At 45.9% G+C, this 19,590-nt stretch overlaps 1 protein-coding gene across 1 annotated transcript in view; it reads right to left on the reverse strand.

Annotated features, from left to right (window-relative positions):
• Nucleotides 1-19,590, reverse strand: part of LOC130527761 (voltage-dependent calcium channel gamma-2 subunit-like) — a 32,764-nt gene that overhangs the window by 4,055 nt on the left and 9,119 nt on the right. The window contains exon 2 of the mRNA XM_057036496.1: nucleotides 6,357-6,440. Within this exon, the coding sequence (XP_056892476.1) occupies nucleotides 6,357-6,440 (84 nt within the window). The remainder of the gene's footprint in view (nucleotides 1-6,356; nucleotides 6,441-19,590) is intronic.

Genomic DNA, 19,590 nt, shown 5'->3' on the forward strand with positions numbered 1-19,590 from the left:
AATTTGCTGGGACACCTAAAGCAGAAACAGATCAGTTTTACGACCCCTGGTTTTCCAAGCATGCTTCCACGGTGGCATCACCGCTGCTGTCAAAACACTGGACCTTTTAAATCCTGCCTGCTACTGTAACTAAAATAATGAGGATATGGCACTTTAAGTGGGAATTTTGTCTGAGGATAATGAAATCAGATGAGCAAAAAAGGCAGATGGGGTTTGAAGATGGCAGGCTCTCACCTCTCTACAATGCCTGGTGCGCTCCTCCTCTCTCTCACCCTCTTCTCCACTAGCACTGTAAGCAGGAGGCAGGGGCTTTAAAAGGAGGAATTTTAACCAAATGCTAGCCTGCGGGTAAACTCTGCCACCAGGCACAACGCAGCTCACAGACTGGGGAAGTCTGCCGCTGAGTGACAAGGTGGTCTGGGAAACCTGAGGATTTTTGTGGAGTGGAGAGAGATTGTTTTTGGTATCTCTTCCGCTTTAATCTACATGCGCCCTGAGCATTTCACCTTTAATCAATTATTTAATAGGATGAAAATTGAGTGAAACATCACAACTGACAGCTATGTTCTGCTAACAATTCTGGCTATTGATGCTGAAAGCTCAGCATCCTGGTTCCACCCATCTTGATTCATTTGCCCGGACAAAAAACCCTCACACCTCAGCTAAAATAATAATAATAATAAAAAAAATCCAAAGTATCATCAGTAAAATTGTGGTAGTTTGGCGAGGAAAGGCAACTATCCTTTCAGTGTGACTAATTTGACAATTTAACACAAACATGATGAGCTGATGAAATAGTGCAGAGTTTTTGATCTTAAAGTCTGTTTGTAAAATAATGATTGATCAGTGAGAGCGTAGAAATGTGTCTGTTGGGGGTAAAATGGAGAAGCTGCCAAGCAAAAACGAAACAAGCTACTAAACAAGATCCCGGAAGTTAAACCGCATTGACGTCTGTCTGCTAATGAGCCTTAACCATGACCACTGAGGATGCTGATGTAGGAAACATCTCGTGGAATTTATCGGCCATTTTGGTGGAAAGAGAAAACTCTTTTTTGAATTTCTATTCCAAGCAAAATGCACCATGCTAACTTAGAGTACACACACCACGGTGCTCATCTGTTTGCTACACTTCCAGCAACACTTTCTCACACTGCTTGGTTAGTTCTGCTGCAGAGGTGTGTGTTTATGTGGTTGTGTGTGGTGCGAGTGTGTCAGGCTGACTTATGGTTTCATTAGCTGCAGCAGAGGAGAGCCTTGTAATTGTTGCTGAATTATAGAGGCGGGGGTGGACACCACCATGGGAGCTTCCTGAGTTCTCTCTCTCTCTCTCTCTCGCTCACACACACACACACACACACACACACACACACACACACACACACACACACTCAACAAGCTACAAAGTGAACACACTCATCGATCAGCCTCCCGCCTACTCACTTGCTCGCTCTCCCGCTCTCAAGCGGGTGTTTCCCATACACACTGTACACTGCCTACGCAGCAACGATCTGCCCGATCCCTCTCTCGCACACACACTCATCAAACTTCTATCTTACACACATTCCACCCACGTGGGAGAGCCCAGCAGCAAAAACATGTGGTACTTAGAACTTGACTAAAACCACGACTAATGGTATGTCAGTGGCTGTGAAGAGTCTTATCTTATCATTCTTATTAGACTTATTGTTTACACTTTCCTGTCGGGAAGGTAAGGTGTCAAATATTGTATAAGCAAAACCCACCACTGGGCAGATCTGTGCCTCTGCACACACACACACACACAGCCTGCCAGTCATTATCATGCCGCATTACTCATGTTAATCGTGATATGCCTCCATGTCACAACTCTGCGACCAAAAATAGAGGCGGCGACGTCAGTGCATCGATGACCTCATCACCGAGTGACGTCATGCACCTCCTCCTAATTCAAGAGTATTAGAATTATGTACGAGGATTTGGCAGTCTATTTATAGAAAGGGCATTACTGCGTACAGCTTTTGCTTCACAGTGTTCCGGGCATTTCTGGGTTCTACCCCCCTCCCCATCCCTTCTCTCTCTCTTCCTCTCTCCTTCCCCCCTCTCTTTCTTTCTCTGTCTCTGGATTTGAGATCTCATCTTTTTTGTGGTTGTGAGCAGGACCGAGATGCAGACCGTCACATCAAGCGCCTGGTTGAGGTTCCATGTTTAATGATACTGAACCATCCGTTCGAGTGTTGAATTGGGGATGATTCACCTCTGAAGACTCGAGGTTCAGAGGTGACGCATCCACTGATATGAGCACAGACAATGTGATACAGCTTCAACCAATCTCCTAAGATTCTGCCTGACCTTGGACTTTAGTCCCTTCACTGTGGCACTTACACAAGTGACAGCTTCCTACATCCATGAGAACTTATTAACCCTAATCCCACCAGCGGCGACGGACCTTCGTGGTGCCATTTTTAAATTTGTTTCATTACGTTTTTTCTTAATCTCCCGGTGCGGCACTTCCGCTGCTCAATCTGCACGATCCCTGTGACCCCCGTGGGCTGAACCTGGGCCTCCAGGTACTCAGTGAGCCCCTCCCCAGGCCCAGCTCTACAGAGGCATCCTGGTAGACGTGCAAGGATCTTGATCTCAGGAGGGAACCTGAGAAACCCTGCGGTCGTTACTCCCTTCACAGTAAATGCTCCCGTGTTGGTGCATCTAATCAACACTTTTCAAGATCTTTGAAACTTCTTGGCAGGATTAGTTGGAAATCAAAGTTTTTGTGACGGCTCCTTTTTCAGTGAAGACATGGAACCAGTGTGTTTGTGTATGGACCTTCAACAAGCCAGTTAGGGCCAGAGCTGAGCTTTTAGCCAAATCTAATCCTATTCAACACCTCCATGCATGATCTCTCTCTCTCTTTTTTCTGTCTCTCTCTCTCTCTCTCTCTCACACGCACACACACACACACACACACACCTATAAAAACACACCATCACACACTGTTATGTACTTCACACCCCTCCTATCTAATTCTGCCTACACAGAGCTGCTACACTCTCCTAAATTTATTCTGTTACACACAAACACACACACATACACATTGAATCATCCACAAGAAGGCTTATTTATAAAAGAGTGCAAAATATTTTGTATTCAACCTCATTTGCCCAAAAGAGAGCACTTCCTGTCCGACACCTGAGATTTGTTAGTCAAAAACCAAAACGTGTTTCCAAATCTTCCACGTAATGTGAACATATCTTTAAAAAAGAGCATGTTTAACTGAAATTCATGCAGAAAAAAAGCAGAGAGCGTTTTAGCTGCACATGAAAAACGGGTTCACGCGGGACTTCAGAGGCTCAGCAGGCTGAGGCAAATGTGGTGTCCTTTGTTTTCAGGACAGCGTGTAACGCAGAACATTTTCACATAACTGAATGAGCTTACCCAGATGATGCTGACCCGATCTTGGCTACATCAGACCCTTTTCTTACCAGACTGATGATGCCAGTGGTGTCAATTTATACTATTCAGCCACAACACACACACACACACACACACACACACACACACACACACACACACACACACACACACACACAGGATTCAGTCAATGGTACGCATTAAAGGATCATTATCTAGATCAAAATGAGTTTGTTCTGCAGTACAGAATGTGCACGTCAGCACAGCAGACTGTACGCCCCGTCCTCTATGTTACGCCGTCGTGATGATTTGGGATGGTGGCTCCGTCCTCTCTCTGTGGCTGATTGTACTGCTGCAGGAGAAAGGCTAACTGCTCGTCCTTACATAACCATGTGTACATATTCACCCAGAGAGAGAGAGTGTGTGTGTGTGTCGGGGGGTGGGGGTGAAACTTCACAGAGAGCGAGAGACTGAGGATTCAAAAAGACTCTTGGGGCCAAAAATGGAGGCAGAGACTAATATCCTAATATTCATATCTGTGTTTTCGTTGGTTTAAGCGTTTGTACGTGTTTCACTATTGAAGGTTTCAAGCAAATATGTCCTTCACCTTTTGGAAGGTGGGCTTTGTTGTTCACTGAACCTAAAAGGCTGCTGCACTTATTTATGCCACAGTTATTGTTTTGACCAAAGCCGTTAAACAGATGAATCATCGCTCCTTACACGGGCCACAGCCGCCACATCCCAGTTAATGTAAGACAGCAGGAGTGATGGAGCATCAAGGATCCATCCATCCATCCATCCATCCATCCATCCATCCATCCATCCATCCATCCATCCATCCATCCATCCATCCATCCATCCTCTTGACTGCAGGGTCAGGGTGGGCTCAGGATCCACTGCAGACCACACACACATTCACTCTTACACTTGTGTTTGGGGTCATTTTCTGGTTTCCCATCAATCTTTATGACTGATAAAACATGTTGTCCCCATCCCAGCTGCACACACACCAATGGTCTGTGTGTAAAATTTGATGTAATCCCATTTTAAAAATGTGCAAGAAGCATCGCGGCACTGAGGCACTGAGCAGTTTTGGCAGAACTTCAGCCTTTACAGGTACAGTGACACCTTATTTTCATCTAATTTGCACAGGATTGGCATCCACAAGTGCCAGGCAACCGTTCTGGAAACTGAAGCACCAGCATATGAGTGTTGTTGTGGGTCAGGGAAGACAGAATGGTATCGCCTCTCCTTCACTGGTGGTCTCAGCCACTGTTTATTAACAAGCTAATCAGTGACAACTCGTAAGAGGCTCTGGTTGTATTGGGACTCTTCCAGGTGGCAGCGTGCATGAGTGCTAAACAAATGTTGCGTCGTTTCCATCTGTGAGTGTGTATCATCATCCACACTTTACATTGTCGTTTGGGTAAATGAGCCGACACTGTTATTTGGAGTGATTTACAGTGAGCACGGCAGTAAAATCAGCTTTGATTACTCCATCACCCAAGATTACAGGAAGCCAAAAACAAAGAATGCAACAGCTGCCTCGTGAGCACATTTCAAATTATTATTTGATCACAGAACCCACTGAAGTGATGCTCAGAAGACAATAAAAATAAGGACCGAAGGATCATTTCACATGCAATTAAAGTCCTGATCCAGCAAGGACTGACTAGACAGTAGATGTATGCAGCTACTCTGTAAATCTCTTCTGTACTGTCAAGCACCATAAAGGGTCCACACATTCTTAAACACACAGCCATGTCTCTCTGTTTCCTTAGCTCAATCACAGGGCAATAAATCCTGTCTATTGCACCACAGAAGTATCAACTCTGCTGAAAATGGTCTCCAATATATGCCTGCCTAAGTAGCGTGCGGCTAAAAGTGTCCGGCTGTTCCATTAAAAGGACGTCTGAGCCATGAGGAAACATGACATCAAACGCGACTTATATCTCTGGCGGACCCAAACATTAGCGGGGATCTTCAGTCTGCTTTATTTCACCATTGTTGAGGCCCAGCTTGTCAATTACTGGGAAACAAATGGCGGCGTCCTGCCGGTGTTTGATCCGAATCATCCGAATGAATGAAGGGAGATGTCAATGGCATGGCTGCCGCCTCCGGATTCAGCAGAACTCTAATGAGGCACGTTGGCACCAAATGGATTTGAAATTTGGGACGACCCGTCTCTCAGGTCACCGCGCAAGGCTGCAGCTGTGGGCGTGACGCAACCCCGATCCTGATCCCATTTGTTTTTGATGTAAGGTGTCATATCTGTCCGTGGAATGTTGATCATGGCACGGAAAACCATTGATTCCAGACAGAGCTGGGAGAGATGAATTAAAGGGATAGATTGGGATTTAAATGTAGCCTTAAAGGTCGAAATCTCGCTCAGCTGACTATGTTGTCCCCCCCCCCAGGCAGAGGATGGATGAATGGATGGATGGATGGATGGATGGATGGATGGATGGATGGATGGAAGGAAGGAAGTATGGAAGGATGGCTGGATGGGTGGAAGGAGGGGATGGAGAGGTATGACCCACATAGCAAAGCTTGGAGTATTTATAGTAAAAAAGTGTCCTAATTGACGAGCCTCTGGGAGCGCAACAGCACCGCGCTGGTACCCTCCTCCCTGTCCTTCACCTCCCTCACCTCTCTCTCTCTCCTATTTTCTCCTGCCACCACATCCTTGATCCTGTCCTCTTTCACCTCCCTCCCACAGTTTCCTCTGGTGGAAAACTTCCAACATCCTTTACATCCTCTTCATCCCTTCATTTTTCACCTCAGACACACCCCTTATACACCTTTCTCTAACCCCCTTTCCCCCCACTTTTATAGTACTTGTGAGACACATTTTTTAACATTGAAAAGAATGTGGTCACCTGTGTGAAGTTGTGCTGGGAGTGTGTGTAGCAGGGACGCAACAGACAACAAGACTTTAGCATTTGACTTGAAGGTAGAAGAGGACTCACGTAGGAAATACTCGGAAGCGTCCGCCTCGTAGTCAGCGTCCTCGGGGAAGTGATCGATCTGCTTACACATGCCTTTAAAGGAGCCTGCGTGAGAAAGAGAGAAGTTAATGAACACGATTGGATGATGATTAACTTGACTGATTGATTTAAGCTCACAGCACGAGGCGAGACGAGAAGAAACACGTGGCGAGAGGCAGTTGCTCACTTTATCACTCTGCCATTAAAATGAGGGAAAATGGCTGAAAACAAAGTCAACAATTTAAATCAGAGCTCTTCTAAAATAGAAAGGGTTGTGAGACGGAAACCAAGATGGCTGAGTGGCTTTGATCATCACGAGGGTTTAACCTTTTTAACCTCATTCGGAAGGTGAAAGACCTGTGGGACACAAGTCAGTTGTGGGGAACATAAATTCACCTGCAGGCTCAGGAAATTTCATGTAAATCCAAATATTTTGTCACAAGTTTGCAACCGTTTTCATCTATGACAGCAGGAAAGTCTTAAAGAGCAACAAAGGAATGAGGGCGAGGAAGAGAGGTTGGTCATCAGATTTAAAAGAAACACACTATTGGATGGTGGGAGGAGTCTAATGTGAACGCCCCGCCCCAGATGAGGAGGAGAGGGTGAGTGACAAGGAGAGCTGATGCCTCTGCTCATTAAGATAAACTCTCAGTCTGTGTGTGTGTGTGTGTGTGTGTGTGTGTGTGTGTGTGTGTGTTTAGCTTGGTTCTGCTCCAGTTGTAATTCTATGCCCTCCCCAAACCACTGCAATTAAATGGGCCCTTGTTAATTGGCTATTGAAGGACGAAAGACTACTATTCAGCTTTCAAATAGCATGTGTACACTCTGCACACAGGGCACAAACACACACACACTTGCACACTCACACCCACCATATGCTGGAGCATCAGCTCCATCGTTAGGCTGTCTTTATCTCTCATCACACCAATGTTTGTGGACATTTGTGTGCTTTTAACATCATCACTGAGGAAGAAAAGAACAATTTTACCCCGAAGCTCGATACAGTTGACAAAAGAACTCCTGTTTCCTAATAAATTCTTAATTTGCCTCAGAAAACAGGCACGTCGAGTTGATACCAGGAGGTGGAAAGTGCACAACACTAATGGTTTTTAGAATATGTCTGATTGTAATTTAAGGTTAAACCCTTCCAGAGGTAGGAAGTCTCCTCTCTGTTCCTCAGAGGAACGGCAATAAACATCCTTGAATGCTCTTCTCACCTCAGTCACTCACTACAAAGAGCTGCTGCAGACGAGGCTTTTAGTGCTAAATAACGCGACGAGCTGCGGTGATGCTGCATGGCGTCCACCGCACAAAAGTCTGACGCTGGTCGAAATTAAAAGAGCCGCCGCCGACAAAAGCAGAACCAGCTCCTGTGCTTGTCGGATCCATGACGCTTCCACTTTCCACACTACAGGTGAATAAATGAGGCCGCGCTTTTCTAAATATGCATGATCGTAGCAAACAAGCGCCCGGCGGCTCATGCATTTCATTGCGCGCCGCGTCCATTGTGGGAGACTGTAAATGTGCACGGGTGTCCAGAGCAGGAGAGGATGATCTGATCACATGTGATCGCACAGGATGCAGGTGGGAAGGCTGCAAATCCCGGTGAAGACTCCCGGTGAAGACTCGCACTGTCAACCGTGATCAGATCAGCGCGGACGCCAGGTGACAGAGTCCGAGGAGCCCTTCGGTCTCCCCTGGGGCTTGTCCGCTCTGGGTCCTCGCAGAAGCAGGTAAACCAAAGTTCCCATCAAGATCACGTGAGACTTTTCCAGTCAAACTGGTCGGCGACAGCAGGATAGAAACCGCTTGAATCAGCAAACGAAGGTTGGTGGGCAGAAATGAGTCGCAAAGAGCTGAGATGTCAGGTGGCTGAGACTGAGACGCTCCTTAAGCTGCAACAGTCAAATTATGGGATGCTTTTCAGGTTTTCAGCTCCGTAGACGAGGTTGAACCAGTTTCCCTGCAGCGAGAATGATACCAACTTTGTTTTTGCCACCATTGTTGTGGAGCTACGCTCCGATTCAAAATGGTGTCTGGTCTAGCGGTTGCTAGGAGATGTGCTAAGCATTCTCCACTTCCACTTTAATAATAATGCTTCTTCTTTGCCTTTTAATTTACTGGTGACTCCACGTGATGATCCCACGTAATGTCAAACACATCGGTTCAGGCGCTCGCTGCCGGGCAGAATCTCCATCATCTCCACACTCTTTCCTCAATCTCCGCTCTCGCTTCGTTCCCTCGCCTCCTCCGACACATGCCCACCCACGCTGCAGCACAAGCACATGTAATCTGGAATTGCATTTTCTCTTCTCTCTCCCTCTCGCTCCTCTATCTGTCTCTCACATGCATACATGTGCATGTACCCCGAGGACCAGATTCCCATTTGAACTGAGCTGGCAGCTCAGCCCTGCGCCCCTCTCCTCCCCCTCTTCCTCCTCCTCCCTTTTTCCCCCCCTTCCCACTGCAATTCAAATGAAGAAGCGGCTACTGTCTCGACAGCAATGAAACCTGTGCAGCCTGCGAGGAGCGTTGCGTCATCATCTGAGAGTCACTGATGAGATTGCCTTTAACAGATGGTTGGGAAGATAAGCATATTGACTGCATCTGAAATTTCAATATGTTTTGATTATTCACTTCGGCTAAGCAAGATGGCTAAAGACTTAAGTCACCCACTTTATTTCTGGATTCCGGGGGGAACGGCTGCAGAAATGCTAAGCAAACTTTCCAGTGAGACAGCAGGGTTAGCATTTTTTTCCAGTAGCTCACTTGTTGGCAACCTAACGCCGGTCTAGCGCCATGTTTAAAAGATATATTGGTGTCATTTGCCCATCATATATACTTACAATGTTCCGGTGCATCATGGGAGGATGTCGACATATGCTGTGAGTGGTCCTGCAGTTCCCAATAGCTGCATACAGGGGGAGAACTCCAAAAGATGTGGCTATAAAACTCAAAGGGTCTGAAAAATGTATGTCTAATTCATTTTTTCCCTTTGAATTGGCCACAGATAACATCCAGTAAAGGTTAATTCATTGGAGTTTAGGCTTTTGCTTGTTTCCAGTTGAAAAAAAAAACATTCAACCATTTTACCTGCATCTAATTTAGTTATAAAAGTTGGATTAATTGTATACCTGTTCTCTCAGTGTATTGGAAGATCTATTGTGGCTGCTGGGGGAGTAAAAGCAACAACATTCAGTATGTCTGCGTCCATATGGTGATATACAGTATATGGCTGCAGCACCAGGTCCACAGACAGTAAGAACACAATATCAATGCACCAGATGATTTCCTGTGATTACCAGCGTCTTGCTTTTGCCTCAGCTGTGAGTAGTTTACATACGCTGGTTCTCTGAGTGCTGCGCACACACCGTGCACGCTGTCACAATGTTTACCTGAGAACAAATAGTCTCATGACTCGCGTTGCTTTCAAGTGTTTGTGCTGAGGATTGCGCCGCTGCGATAAGTCCTTTCCAATTTCCAACCTCTGCGTCTGTTAAAAACCACATCTGAGGATCTCCTCCTCCTCCTCCTCCTCCTCCTCTTCCTCCTCTCCCCGTCCCTGCAGTAGTCCTAACGAGGTGTCACTGTTCCAAATTGCCCCTGCTGAATTATACATGCCGCTTAAACATGGAACGGATACTATTATTCTGAGATCAACCTGCACCTCGGGGGGTCAGGACGGCTCCGTCACCCACTTATCCTCACAGTGTGAGGGGCCCCTGTGACTCTGTCAATGATTCATACCAATAAAAATACGAGACACCACCCCCCTTCCCACACACACGCACACACACTTTCCCTACTGTCACAAACCAATCACGCGCCCACTTGATGACTGACCTTGTGGCTGTTCAGGATAAGTTAATGTAGTGTGATGAAACACTATCAGACATTCGTTTACAAAGCATTAACATTGTAACCCTCTGTATAATGTGAGTGTATGTGTGTGTGTTCTTGTTTGTGTGTGAAACTTCCTTGTGTTGTGCAAGTCCTTGGCATAGTGTCTTTATTTTTTATGCTAATTGCTCCTCAGTCTATTGTGCACTAATGCGCTGTTAAAGTCACCCTGTGCCTGCGAAGGTGGAAGAACTTCAGAGAGTTTAGGCGAAGCGCTGCGGCGACGATGGTTGTCAGCCGACTGTGCCGACGGTGCTTTTCATATTGTTTCCCTGGAGCTTCTGCAAACGTGGCCATTATAAAAATGGATATAACAGACGCAACACATGAGCCAATTATGATCAAAAGTATTGTTTGTACGAACATGATCTGAGAGCGGAGCGACGACTGATGCCTCATGTATGATTATCACAGTTTCACACGGCTTCACCTGGTTTCCTGTGCGCTTTGAAGAACAGGCTTTAGAGAATTGTTGAATTGCTAGTTGGCTGGAGTGGACATGCTAGCTTCAGTTAGAAGTTGGAGGTTGCTGACAGACATCGACATGTTCCCAGCATGAGCAAAAACTGAGACTTCCTATCTGATTTTTATCCTCCCAACCAGCTTCATCCACTGTCAGAAACAGTTTAGTTGACATTAAAAGAGGTTTTGTTATCTACAGCACAGCTATGCTAACCACTACTTTAGCATAAGTTACACCACCTCTGTGTCAAAGCATAGTCAGCATATTTCATCATGGGGCTTTGTGGGACTCAGGTATGACATGAACACATCCCTCCCGCCCCTTACTTCCTCACATCGGACCTCAGGGGCCTGCACAAGACTTGCGTGCAACAGTATGAGTTTACGGAGTTGCCTCAACATGCAGGACGGTAAAATTAACTTCAAATTAAATCAAAGCAATCTCCTAAATCAGCTAATCATGCGTTTCAGAGTCAGAGAACAGAGTTGCCTCAGAAGCGTTCACTTGGTTAAACGACTTCATTGTGAGCTGTATTTCATTTTTATCTTTGAACCCAGACAGCCAAATTCATTTCCGCACAATTTCTCAACACATTTCACAATGGAGAGACCTATTAAAGATAATTGCAATAAATGTGGAATTAGATTCTCACCCTCCTTCCACGAACTAATTTAGAGTAAGCAATTACTTTTCCTGTCTGCGGGCATGCGTGTGTGTGTGTGTGTGTGTGAGTGAACACAATGCGTAGATTAGCTTGATGTGTGGCGGCGACAGGGGATCTTTTGTGTTTGTTCTTAATATATTTATTTTGAGATGAGGGGAAATGGAGCAGTGTGTCGTCGCGTGGCACAAAACAAAGAGCCTCTGCGGTTACCGTGACAGCAGCACAGTTGGCCGGTTAACTCTAATGTGGGAGGATGGGGCAGGGAGGTTGGGGTCACCTTAGAGACCCCTCTAAATTCAGCTGATCCACATCCAGGCTCTGACATGTCCAGCCCACATGACCACAGCTAAATTGTGCACTTGAATCACAAAGCACGAAATAAAGAGGAAATATTTTTTAATATTATAGGTTATTTTAAAGGTTTGATTTTGTAAAATTCTTTACCGCGTCTCAGTGTGAGGACAGACAGGTCAGAGGCACCATGCATGCTCTGATCTGCGAGCTGTCGTAAATAATGTAGAAGCATGTTAGCAACCACGTTCCCGGTGAGGCCACTAAGACGCCATCGTGCATTAATCCACATCCAATATAACCGGAGCTGAACAGCAACTCTCCATGCAAACACTCACCTCTGCACACATACCGATGTTTTGGTTTTCGAGGAACTGAAAAATAAAGGAAAAGCAGCACTTCTCACTTTGGGACGGAGCAGCCATATCGTGTCACCAGCATATAGCACTCTCAGGAAGAGAGTGTTACAGGTTGAGTGCATGTTCACATTTCTTTTTCAAAGCTCTAAAACAGAGCACGGCGTTCTGAAGCTGCCTGCCGAAGCAGTGCAGCAGTTTTACAGAAGCTCCTCAAATGGCTACAACTGCCGGGAAAACACGGCCGCACTGCCAGATCCTCCGAGCTCTTTCAGAGCAGATGTTTCCACCAAACTGGTGCCGTAGGAAGGTGAGATATGTGTAACATCCTCTTGTGTTCTGCACAGCTCATCAGACTAAATGCTGCTGCGCCCCCTGCTATCATCTGGCTAATGCTGCAAAGAAAAAGAGACATTTTTTTAAAGTCAGCTGGTGGTTTTTTTTTTTATCAAGACGTTATTATTCAGAATAGTGGAGCTCTGACTGTAGCCACCGGTCGTCAACCACAGACGGTTGTTCCTCCCTTTTTTATGACCCAAATCAGCATCCTGGCACCCTGACTAGTTAGCATAAGCATTTGCGTGAGGGGATGGAAATCATTGCATTTACAGAGAAAGAAACTCTTCCCAGAGTTGCCTTTTGTAGCTGCGGAGAACTGAAAATATGTTTTGTTTTAATCTTAAATCCTTATTTAATGCTCCTAGCCCTCCTCCAGCAACATTTCCACCCCTAAACTGTCACATCAAAAGTTATTTTAGACCCAGCTGTATGCTATTATAATATTGTTGCTCCATTTCAAAAGTAGCAACTGCAGGTTGCACTAAAGTCTTTGAAGAACTGACTTATGGGATTTATTTCTTTATTATGGGAGCGTGGTCTCATCTTCCTCGGGGAAGTTTGATAAAACCGGAGGAACAGAAACGGATCAAACACAATTTACATAATGAACGGCACATGTACAGCACTTCCGAACGTATACATATGGAACACGCAGGAAATGGCGAGTAACAACAACCACCTGCAAACAAACAGACTGTCCCCATTTCAGCAAATCCCTCAGCTCCTCATCTCTCCCATCGCCGCTCTATCCTAGTTTTGTGGAGTGAAACTTTTCCTCTGACTCTTTTCTCCCCCTCCTCCACCCAGACGGATGCTGGCGGCGCGGAGGGGAGACGAGGAGGGCACAGGGACAGAAAGTAGGTGTAACAGAAAGAAAAGAGGGAGCCGTGCGTGAGTGAGGGAGGGAGCAAAAAAAGGGAACAGAGGTGAGCGATTCATCCCTCCAAAGCTCGCCCACAACCCAGGTGACAGATGTTTAGTCCTGAACTAAATGGTACCAGATGGTCGCACTGGTTCTGCAGCTCCAGAACAGGTTTTTAAGCCTCTTATGTCTTCAAACGCAACAACAATAACGTTACAAACGTGTCTCGTATCTGAAATGAAGCACTTTGCTCGCTCCTCACTGTACGCGAAAAGCTAAAAATGTCCTCCAGCGTGTTCAGGAGTCCAAAGACTGACTCACGTCCATGATACACTGCGGCGACAGTGGTATTTTCTGGCTTTTTGACAATGTTTTTATAAATTTAAATTCTGTGCATGACTCATGTGTCCAGAAATACACAAAGACAAATAAAAAGGCTCACAGTCGCAGTTAGCATGCGCCACACGAGCTAACCCTAACCCTTGGATTGGCTACAGGACGCCTGCCTCTACTGTCCACATGGTAACAATTAGACAAACATTTAGATAAACAAACAAATGTAAACTTTATTAAAGAAATTTGAAAATTGAGGGAAAATCTGAAAATGTGCATTTTTAGGTGGAAAAATTGGGCATAAAACTTAAAGAAGCTTAAAGAAACGCTGCTGTTTTCCACCCATCTCTGTCATTTCCTGCAACCCATTCAAGACCGACTGACCAAATTAGTCTGTAAATACCAAAGTGTGTATCTTCCTAAAGCACTCCGAAGCTTCCGAGATGGATACGTGTTGTACAGGCTTGTTATACATACTGCACCTGCTACGAGCAAAAGCTACAAGCTCTCCGTCAAGTCAACGTTGACGACTTTTCCTTCTGAATGTTCTCAAATAATCGCCGTCATCAGACTTTCAGCAGGAAACATTTTGCATTTAATTTTTTTATTTTTGACAGGAACCCTGCTCACCCTCGCTCCCTCGCATCCCGCCTTTATTAGCATTAATGGCGGTGGCCTATTGATCAAATGAATGATTTAAACAGCGGCCCTATTCCCAGCGCATGCGGTGACTCAGAGCGGCTCCGGCGCAATTAAAACTGGAGTACGACGCGCCAGGAAACACGCAAACACTCGGAGATCGCTGCTGAATCCTGAAAAGGTGTGAGGTTAAAGGGACGGAGTGAAATCAAATCCCGGTCGTGATGTCGCACAGAAATGGGTCACAATCAACGTTGGCTCGTGAGGATGTGACAGATAGGAGCACGATACCAGGAGGTAGTGGGTCAATGAGCGATGAGCTCCAGAGCCTTCCAGAGTCTTCCGCCCCCCGTCGTCCCTTTCTCCCTCCTCCCCCCTGGCACCCTCCCATGCCCCACACTGTGTCTGTGATGGCCGTTGCGTAACATTACTAAAGAAACGCCGCGGCAGCGAGCCGCATGGGTGGGAGAGGGGTGAGGAGTGGGAGGCAGCGGAGGGCGCACTGACCCAGTATCTAATGGAAGAGAAAGAAGGGGGAAAGGGGGGGGGGTGAAGAATGGTGGAGATGGAGAAGAGGGCAGACGTGAAGTCAGATTTCACGGAGGAGAATAAGGGAGTTAAAATGGGAGGGGGAGACAGAGGTTGGAGGGGGAGAGGAGGAGAAAAAGAGAGAGAGAGAGAGAGCAGACAACGAATTCAGGCAAAAGGAGCGAGGACATTTGCACTATAAATAACCAGATACCAGCAGCAACACTGGTCCAGCCTCTTTGTCTCTCCCTCCGTCCAACCCTGCATCCTTGCCTTTATTCCCTCCATCCAGGCAGCTTTTTCCTGCGTCTCCCACCCCGAAAGCCCGTCACCGTGGTCGATTTCGAACTTCTCTCTCCCCTCATGCGTCGCCTCGGTTTTCATCGCCATCTACCACGCCCAACCGAACCTATATGTCCTTTTGTCATTGTCAGACTACATCCGGATCCCAGAGGTTTCTTTTTTCTTCTGGGTCTGATCAAACAAAGAGCCCCAAAACGCAACAAATGCAAGACTTCCATTTGGGAGCTGAGGTGGAATTCAAACAGATTTCTTGCTTTTGATTTTGGCACCTAAGCTAATTAATTTCAGGGAATTTTGTCAGCACTGAGACTGAGCCTTGCCATATGGTTGTGACTCCGTATTGTGAGTTCAAAAAGCACCAATTTCCCCCTTTTTTCTCTTGTGCTGCAGAATTTGAGGATTTAAAGTTTAGAGTTTTTAAACCTGTGGCTGATTGTCTTTATTTATACATCATTTTTAAGTGTTGCCCCTCTCGTATAAAAGGTTTCCCGGAGAAACCCAGAGCTCAGAGGTTCAATGAGCGTTTCAATAAGCAGCCGGCAGGTTAAAAGCGCCCCTTAAACACCACTGCGGTGCATGCTGGGAGCAGGATGATGCGTAGACGTGAAAAAGAACATCTCCAAGATTTGTCTGACAGCGTGCGGAATACAGTGAGGACTCCGCTGCGCCTCAGACAGGAGTCAGCCTGTTTGCGCGTGTGCTTGTACACTCGTGTTCTTCGTATGTCTGCATGAATACATATGAATATGAGCTATTAGCTGCTAACCACAGGGGAGACATGTTAACAGGTTTGGATACCACAGAGAGGATTGGAAAAAACACCAGGAGCTTGTTCCAGTGTGTGTTTGTGCATGTGTGCGTGTGTGTGTCTGTGTGTGTGTGTGTGCGTGGAGTATGCGTGAGGGTCCCATTGAGTCATTGAAAGGGAAGCAGGAGGGCTGTGAGTGTGATGAGGGGGGGCTGGAGGGTGCTATGAGTCATCCACTGCATGAGCCTGGGGCTCTCTCTCTCTCTCTCTCTCACACACACACACACACACAAACACACACACAGACTGCATAGCCGTACAGATGCTCCCATACGTCCCTTCCAACCAGTTTTGACAACATGGTGGCTCAAACACTCAATCTAGCCTGAGATAATCTTGATTTATGCCCGCTGCCGTCAGACGTCACCCTGCAGCTGCTGCCGGCTGATCTTTATCAATCTAATGTAGCGAACCTGTCCAGCACCAACGAGGACGCACTTCATATCTTCAGTGATGAACTTACTGCGGCGGCGGGGGACTCAGATGGGCTCCTAGGGACACAATGGAGCTGTGTTCAAGTGAGCAAAAAACCCCAAAAATGGCCAGTAGCAGATTAGCTACACTGGAAATAATACAAACTATTGCTTTGTTTATGACACGTTTCTGCGCTCACAGTAAAATACAGTAAAGAAATTGCTTCCACAAAGGCATCACCCCCCTTCCCCGTAGTAGCTGAAGCTAGCTGGGTGCTATTTGAAGCACCTGTAGCGCTGATGGTGATCGATGGAGCAAATGGCAAAGCTTGTGCGTCTCTCCATTGTGATGGATGATGTTTCCCTACAGGTTCGGCTTCAATCAGCTTCTTTCTTCCCAAATCAGTGAAGGAGTGAATTTGATGAAAGTGTTGTTACTCGCTGTGGGCTGAGCCTGCAACAGAAGCACTTGCCCGCTGTTTACAGATGTTTTGACCACGACCTCACTTTAGACTCCTGAACGAATCTGTACTCGATGCACTGTAGCAAGGATGGGTAAACCCAGTCCTCGAGGGCCACATTCAGTACTGTCGCCTGGGGTTCCACCTCCTGTGGGGGTTATAGTGTCTGTCTGGTAGGACAAAAAACCCGAGACTGGATCTGCCCATCCCCACGCTACAGTGAATCCACCCATCATTAAATCATCCAGGACGGCGTCTTCCTCCCATCTCGCCCTCCTCCGGCAGATGTTGCACTCGGTACAGATGTTGTTTGGGAAAGCTTTCTCCCGTTTGTATCCGCAGCCCTCTCCTCTCCTCCTTTGCAGATGTTGTTTGGCACATTCCTTCCTCACCTTCATCCAAACCCCCCCTCCCTGTCCCCGCTTCACCTGCTCTTCTTCTCCACGTTTCCAGCCTCTACTCACTGACACCCCGTGAAACAGAAGCACTTTTGTTTTGGGGTCGTGTCATGGTGACGCGCTGGCAGCTCGGACAAACGAAAGCAACGCGTCCTGTCAAGCGAGCCGCGTGAACGCTAACTCTGTTAGCATCAACACAGATGTTTTGCATGCAGTTTCATCGCTTTGATCCAGGTTCATTTGTTGTAAAGTGTTTTTAAATGTTCCTCCTAAATGCACTAATTTTGTCACAGATTTCCATCATCACAAAATTAGCCTCAACCTTGTTAGATCACCATGGCAACTCGTGCTGACGGTGTAACTTTCAAATTAAAGCTGCTGTCTGTTAATTGATCCTTTTCCTGTCTGCAATACAGATTTTATCAGGCGCATGAACAGTTCTGATGAGCACAAACAACAACAACAAAGGCTCCCTTTGACTTAAAACATTTAAATCTGCACATACAAACACACACACACACACACACACACACACACACAAACACACACAGGCAAGTTTCTAAATTCAAAATTCATAAATAAGAAAAAATAGCATATGAAGTGAATACAAGCAGAGGGATCAGAATCAGCATAAACAAGTCATCAGGTTGGCCTGGGGGATCACCGTGATGGACATTGATCATTATTTTTGCCATTTTATGGACTGAAATATTGACTGAATAATCAATAGATTAATCAGCCTCGAAATAGATGCTCGGTCAGCAAAAATGTAGAGGTTATAGAAACGGAGTGACGCAACTTAAGGTTGAGAAAATGAGGTGAAGTTTGTGTTCTTCAGTTTAATTTCAGTTCAGAACATTCGGTCACTCCAAAGCATTGGTTGTCTAAAATATTCCAGCATCATCATATACAGAGAAATTTACAATTAATATTATTATTACTTTATAGTTAAGAGGTACAAAGTTTCATTTGTGGACTTGTTATTTTCTGATGATGTTCTCTGCAATCTTAGACACATTTCCTGCTTAAAAATAATATAAAGGATATCTAATGGGGGCGCCACAACAATCGCCATGACAACAATGATTACTCATCCACAAAGCGAAACAACAGTGAATAACATCTAATCAGGCTCAAAGCGCTGAAGGTGTGATTATGCACAGTGCTGCTGCTCCACTGTCTTTGTGCAAACCATCTCTCTCTCTCTCTCCCACTCTCTCTGAGCCTCTCTCTCTCTCTCAGCTCGGGGCAGAATGATTAATTTGCGACTATTGATTCCTGGCGAATGTGGGAGGGATTGAAAGTGAGCGAAGGAGATCCAGTATTCTGAGGAGCGTCTTGCTGTAGCTCTTGCCTCTAGGCCTCATTTAAAAAGAAAAAAGACAAATAAATGAAAATTAAAAAGTCAACGGGTGCAGAGTTTGGCTCCCAATCACCACCCATCCCCTGGCTCTTTTTTCCCTCCCCGTCCTGCCTCCTTATGTTTGATGCCTCCCAAATCAGCGGTGAATATTCAGGAATACCAAGGGAAAGCAGGAAGGAATGGAGGGCAGAGAGGATGAAATGCATATAAGAGGGAAAAAAAGACACAAAACATTTGCCCCTCTGAAGGTTCATAAACTATTTAGTTCCAAAAATATCATGAAACCAAGAGGGCAGCCTTTAGCTCCGTTTCACTACAACTTCAAACACTTTCCAAGTCAACAGCGGAGGGAAATTAGCTGGATAATTTGAATTTAATATCTCAGAGAGCAGCTTCTTCTTCAGCAACGCTAAACCCCAACAAGCTCCTCTCAGAACTGACACACAATAAACATTTCATGGTGCAAAAACAGACTCAACAGCGATGCGACTGTGAGATACAGCCAGATTTGATTCATTTAATCTCACATATCGTTGGTAAAGTAAGGTAAAAAGCACTTACAGCAGCTGCTCCTCGTGCATAGGATGTAATTTATTCTGCATTTTTATGTACCTGAGTTATATTTGTCTGCATATTAAATAGGAGCAAATGAAAAACACTAAAATATGCTAATACCTGCCTCATGCACAGACTCTAGCCTGTGTCAAATGCTTTAATTCTGCAGGAAAAAAGCTGCTACCATAAGATAAATATACAGGATCCTAAAGTCAGGGTGATAAAAGAACCATTCTATCAACTTATGCCAATTAAATAAATCCAGCACGGTTGATAAAAAGGCAGAAAAACTGTGCTGATGGTCAGAGTTCACTGTTAAATTCCTCAAACGCTCTTTTCATTTGCATAGCTTCACCACTCACTCACTCACTCACTCACTCACTCACTCACTCACTGACTGAGTGAGCGGGTTGTTTGTGCGTGTGTCACCTGTCTGTCAGCGCATCTGCGTGCGACGACGGAAAACAGCGAGCGAGCCCGCTTTGGCCCGGAGGCCATTTTGTGTCCACACGCTGTTGTCACCGCACTGACCTGAACCCA

This window comes from Takifugu flavidus, chromosome 6, assembly GCF_003711565.1.
Source record: "Takifugu flavidus isolate HTHZ2018 chromosome 6, ASM371156v2, whole genome shotgun sequence".
NCBI classification, from domain to species: Eukaryota; Metazoa; Chordata; class Actinopteri; order Tetraodontiformes; family Tetraodontidae; genus Takifugu; species Takifugu flavidus.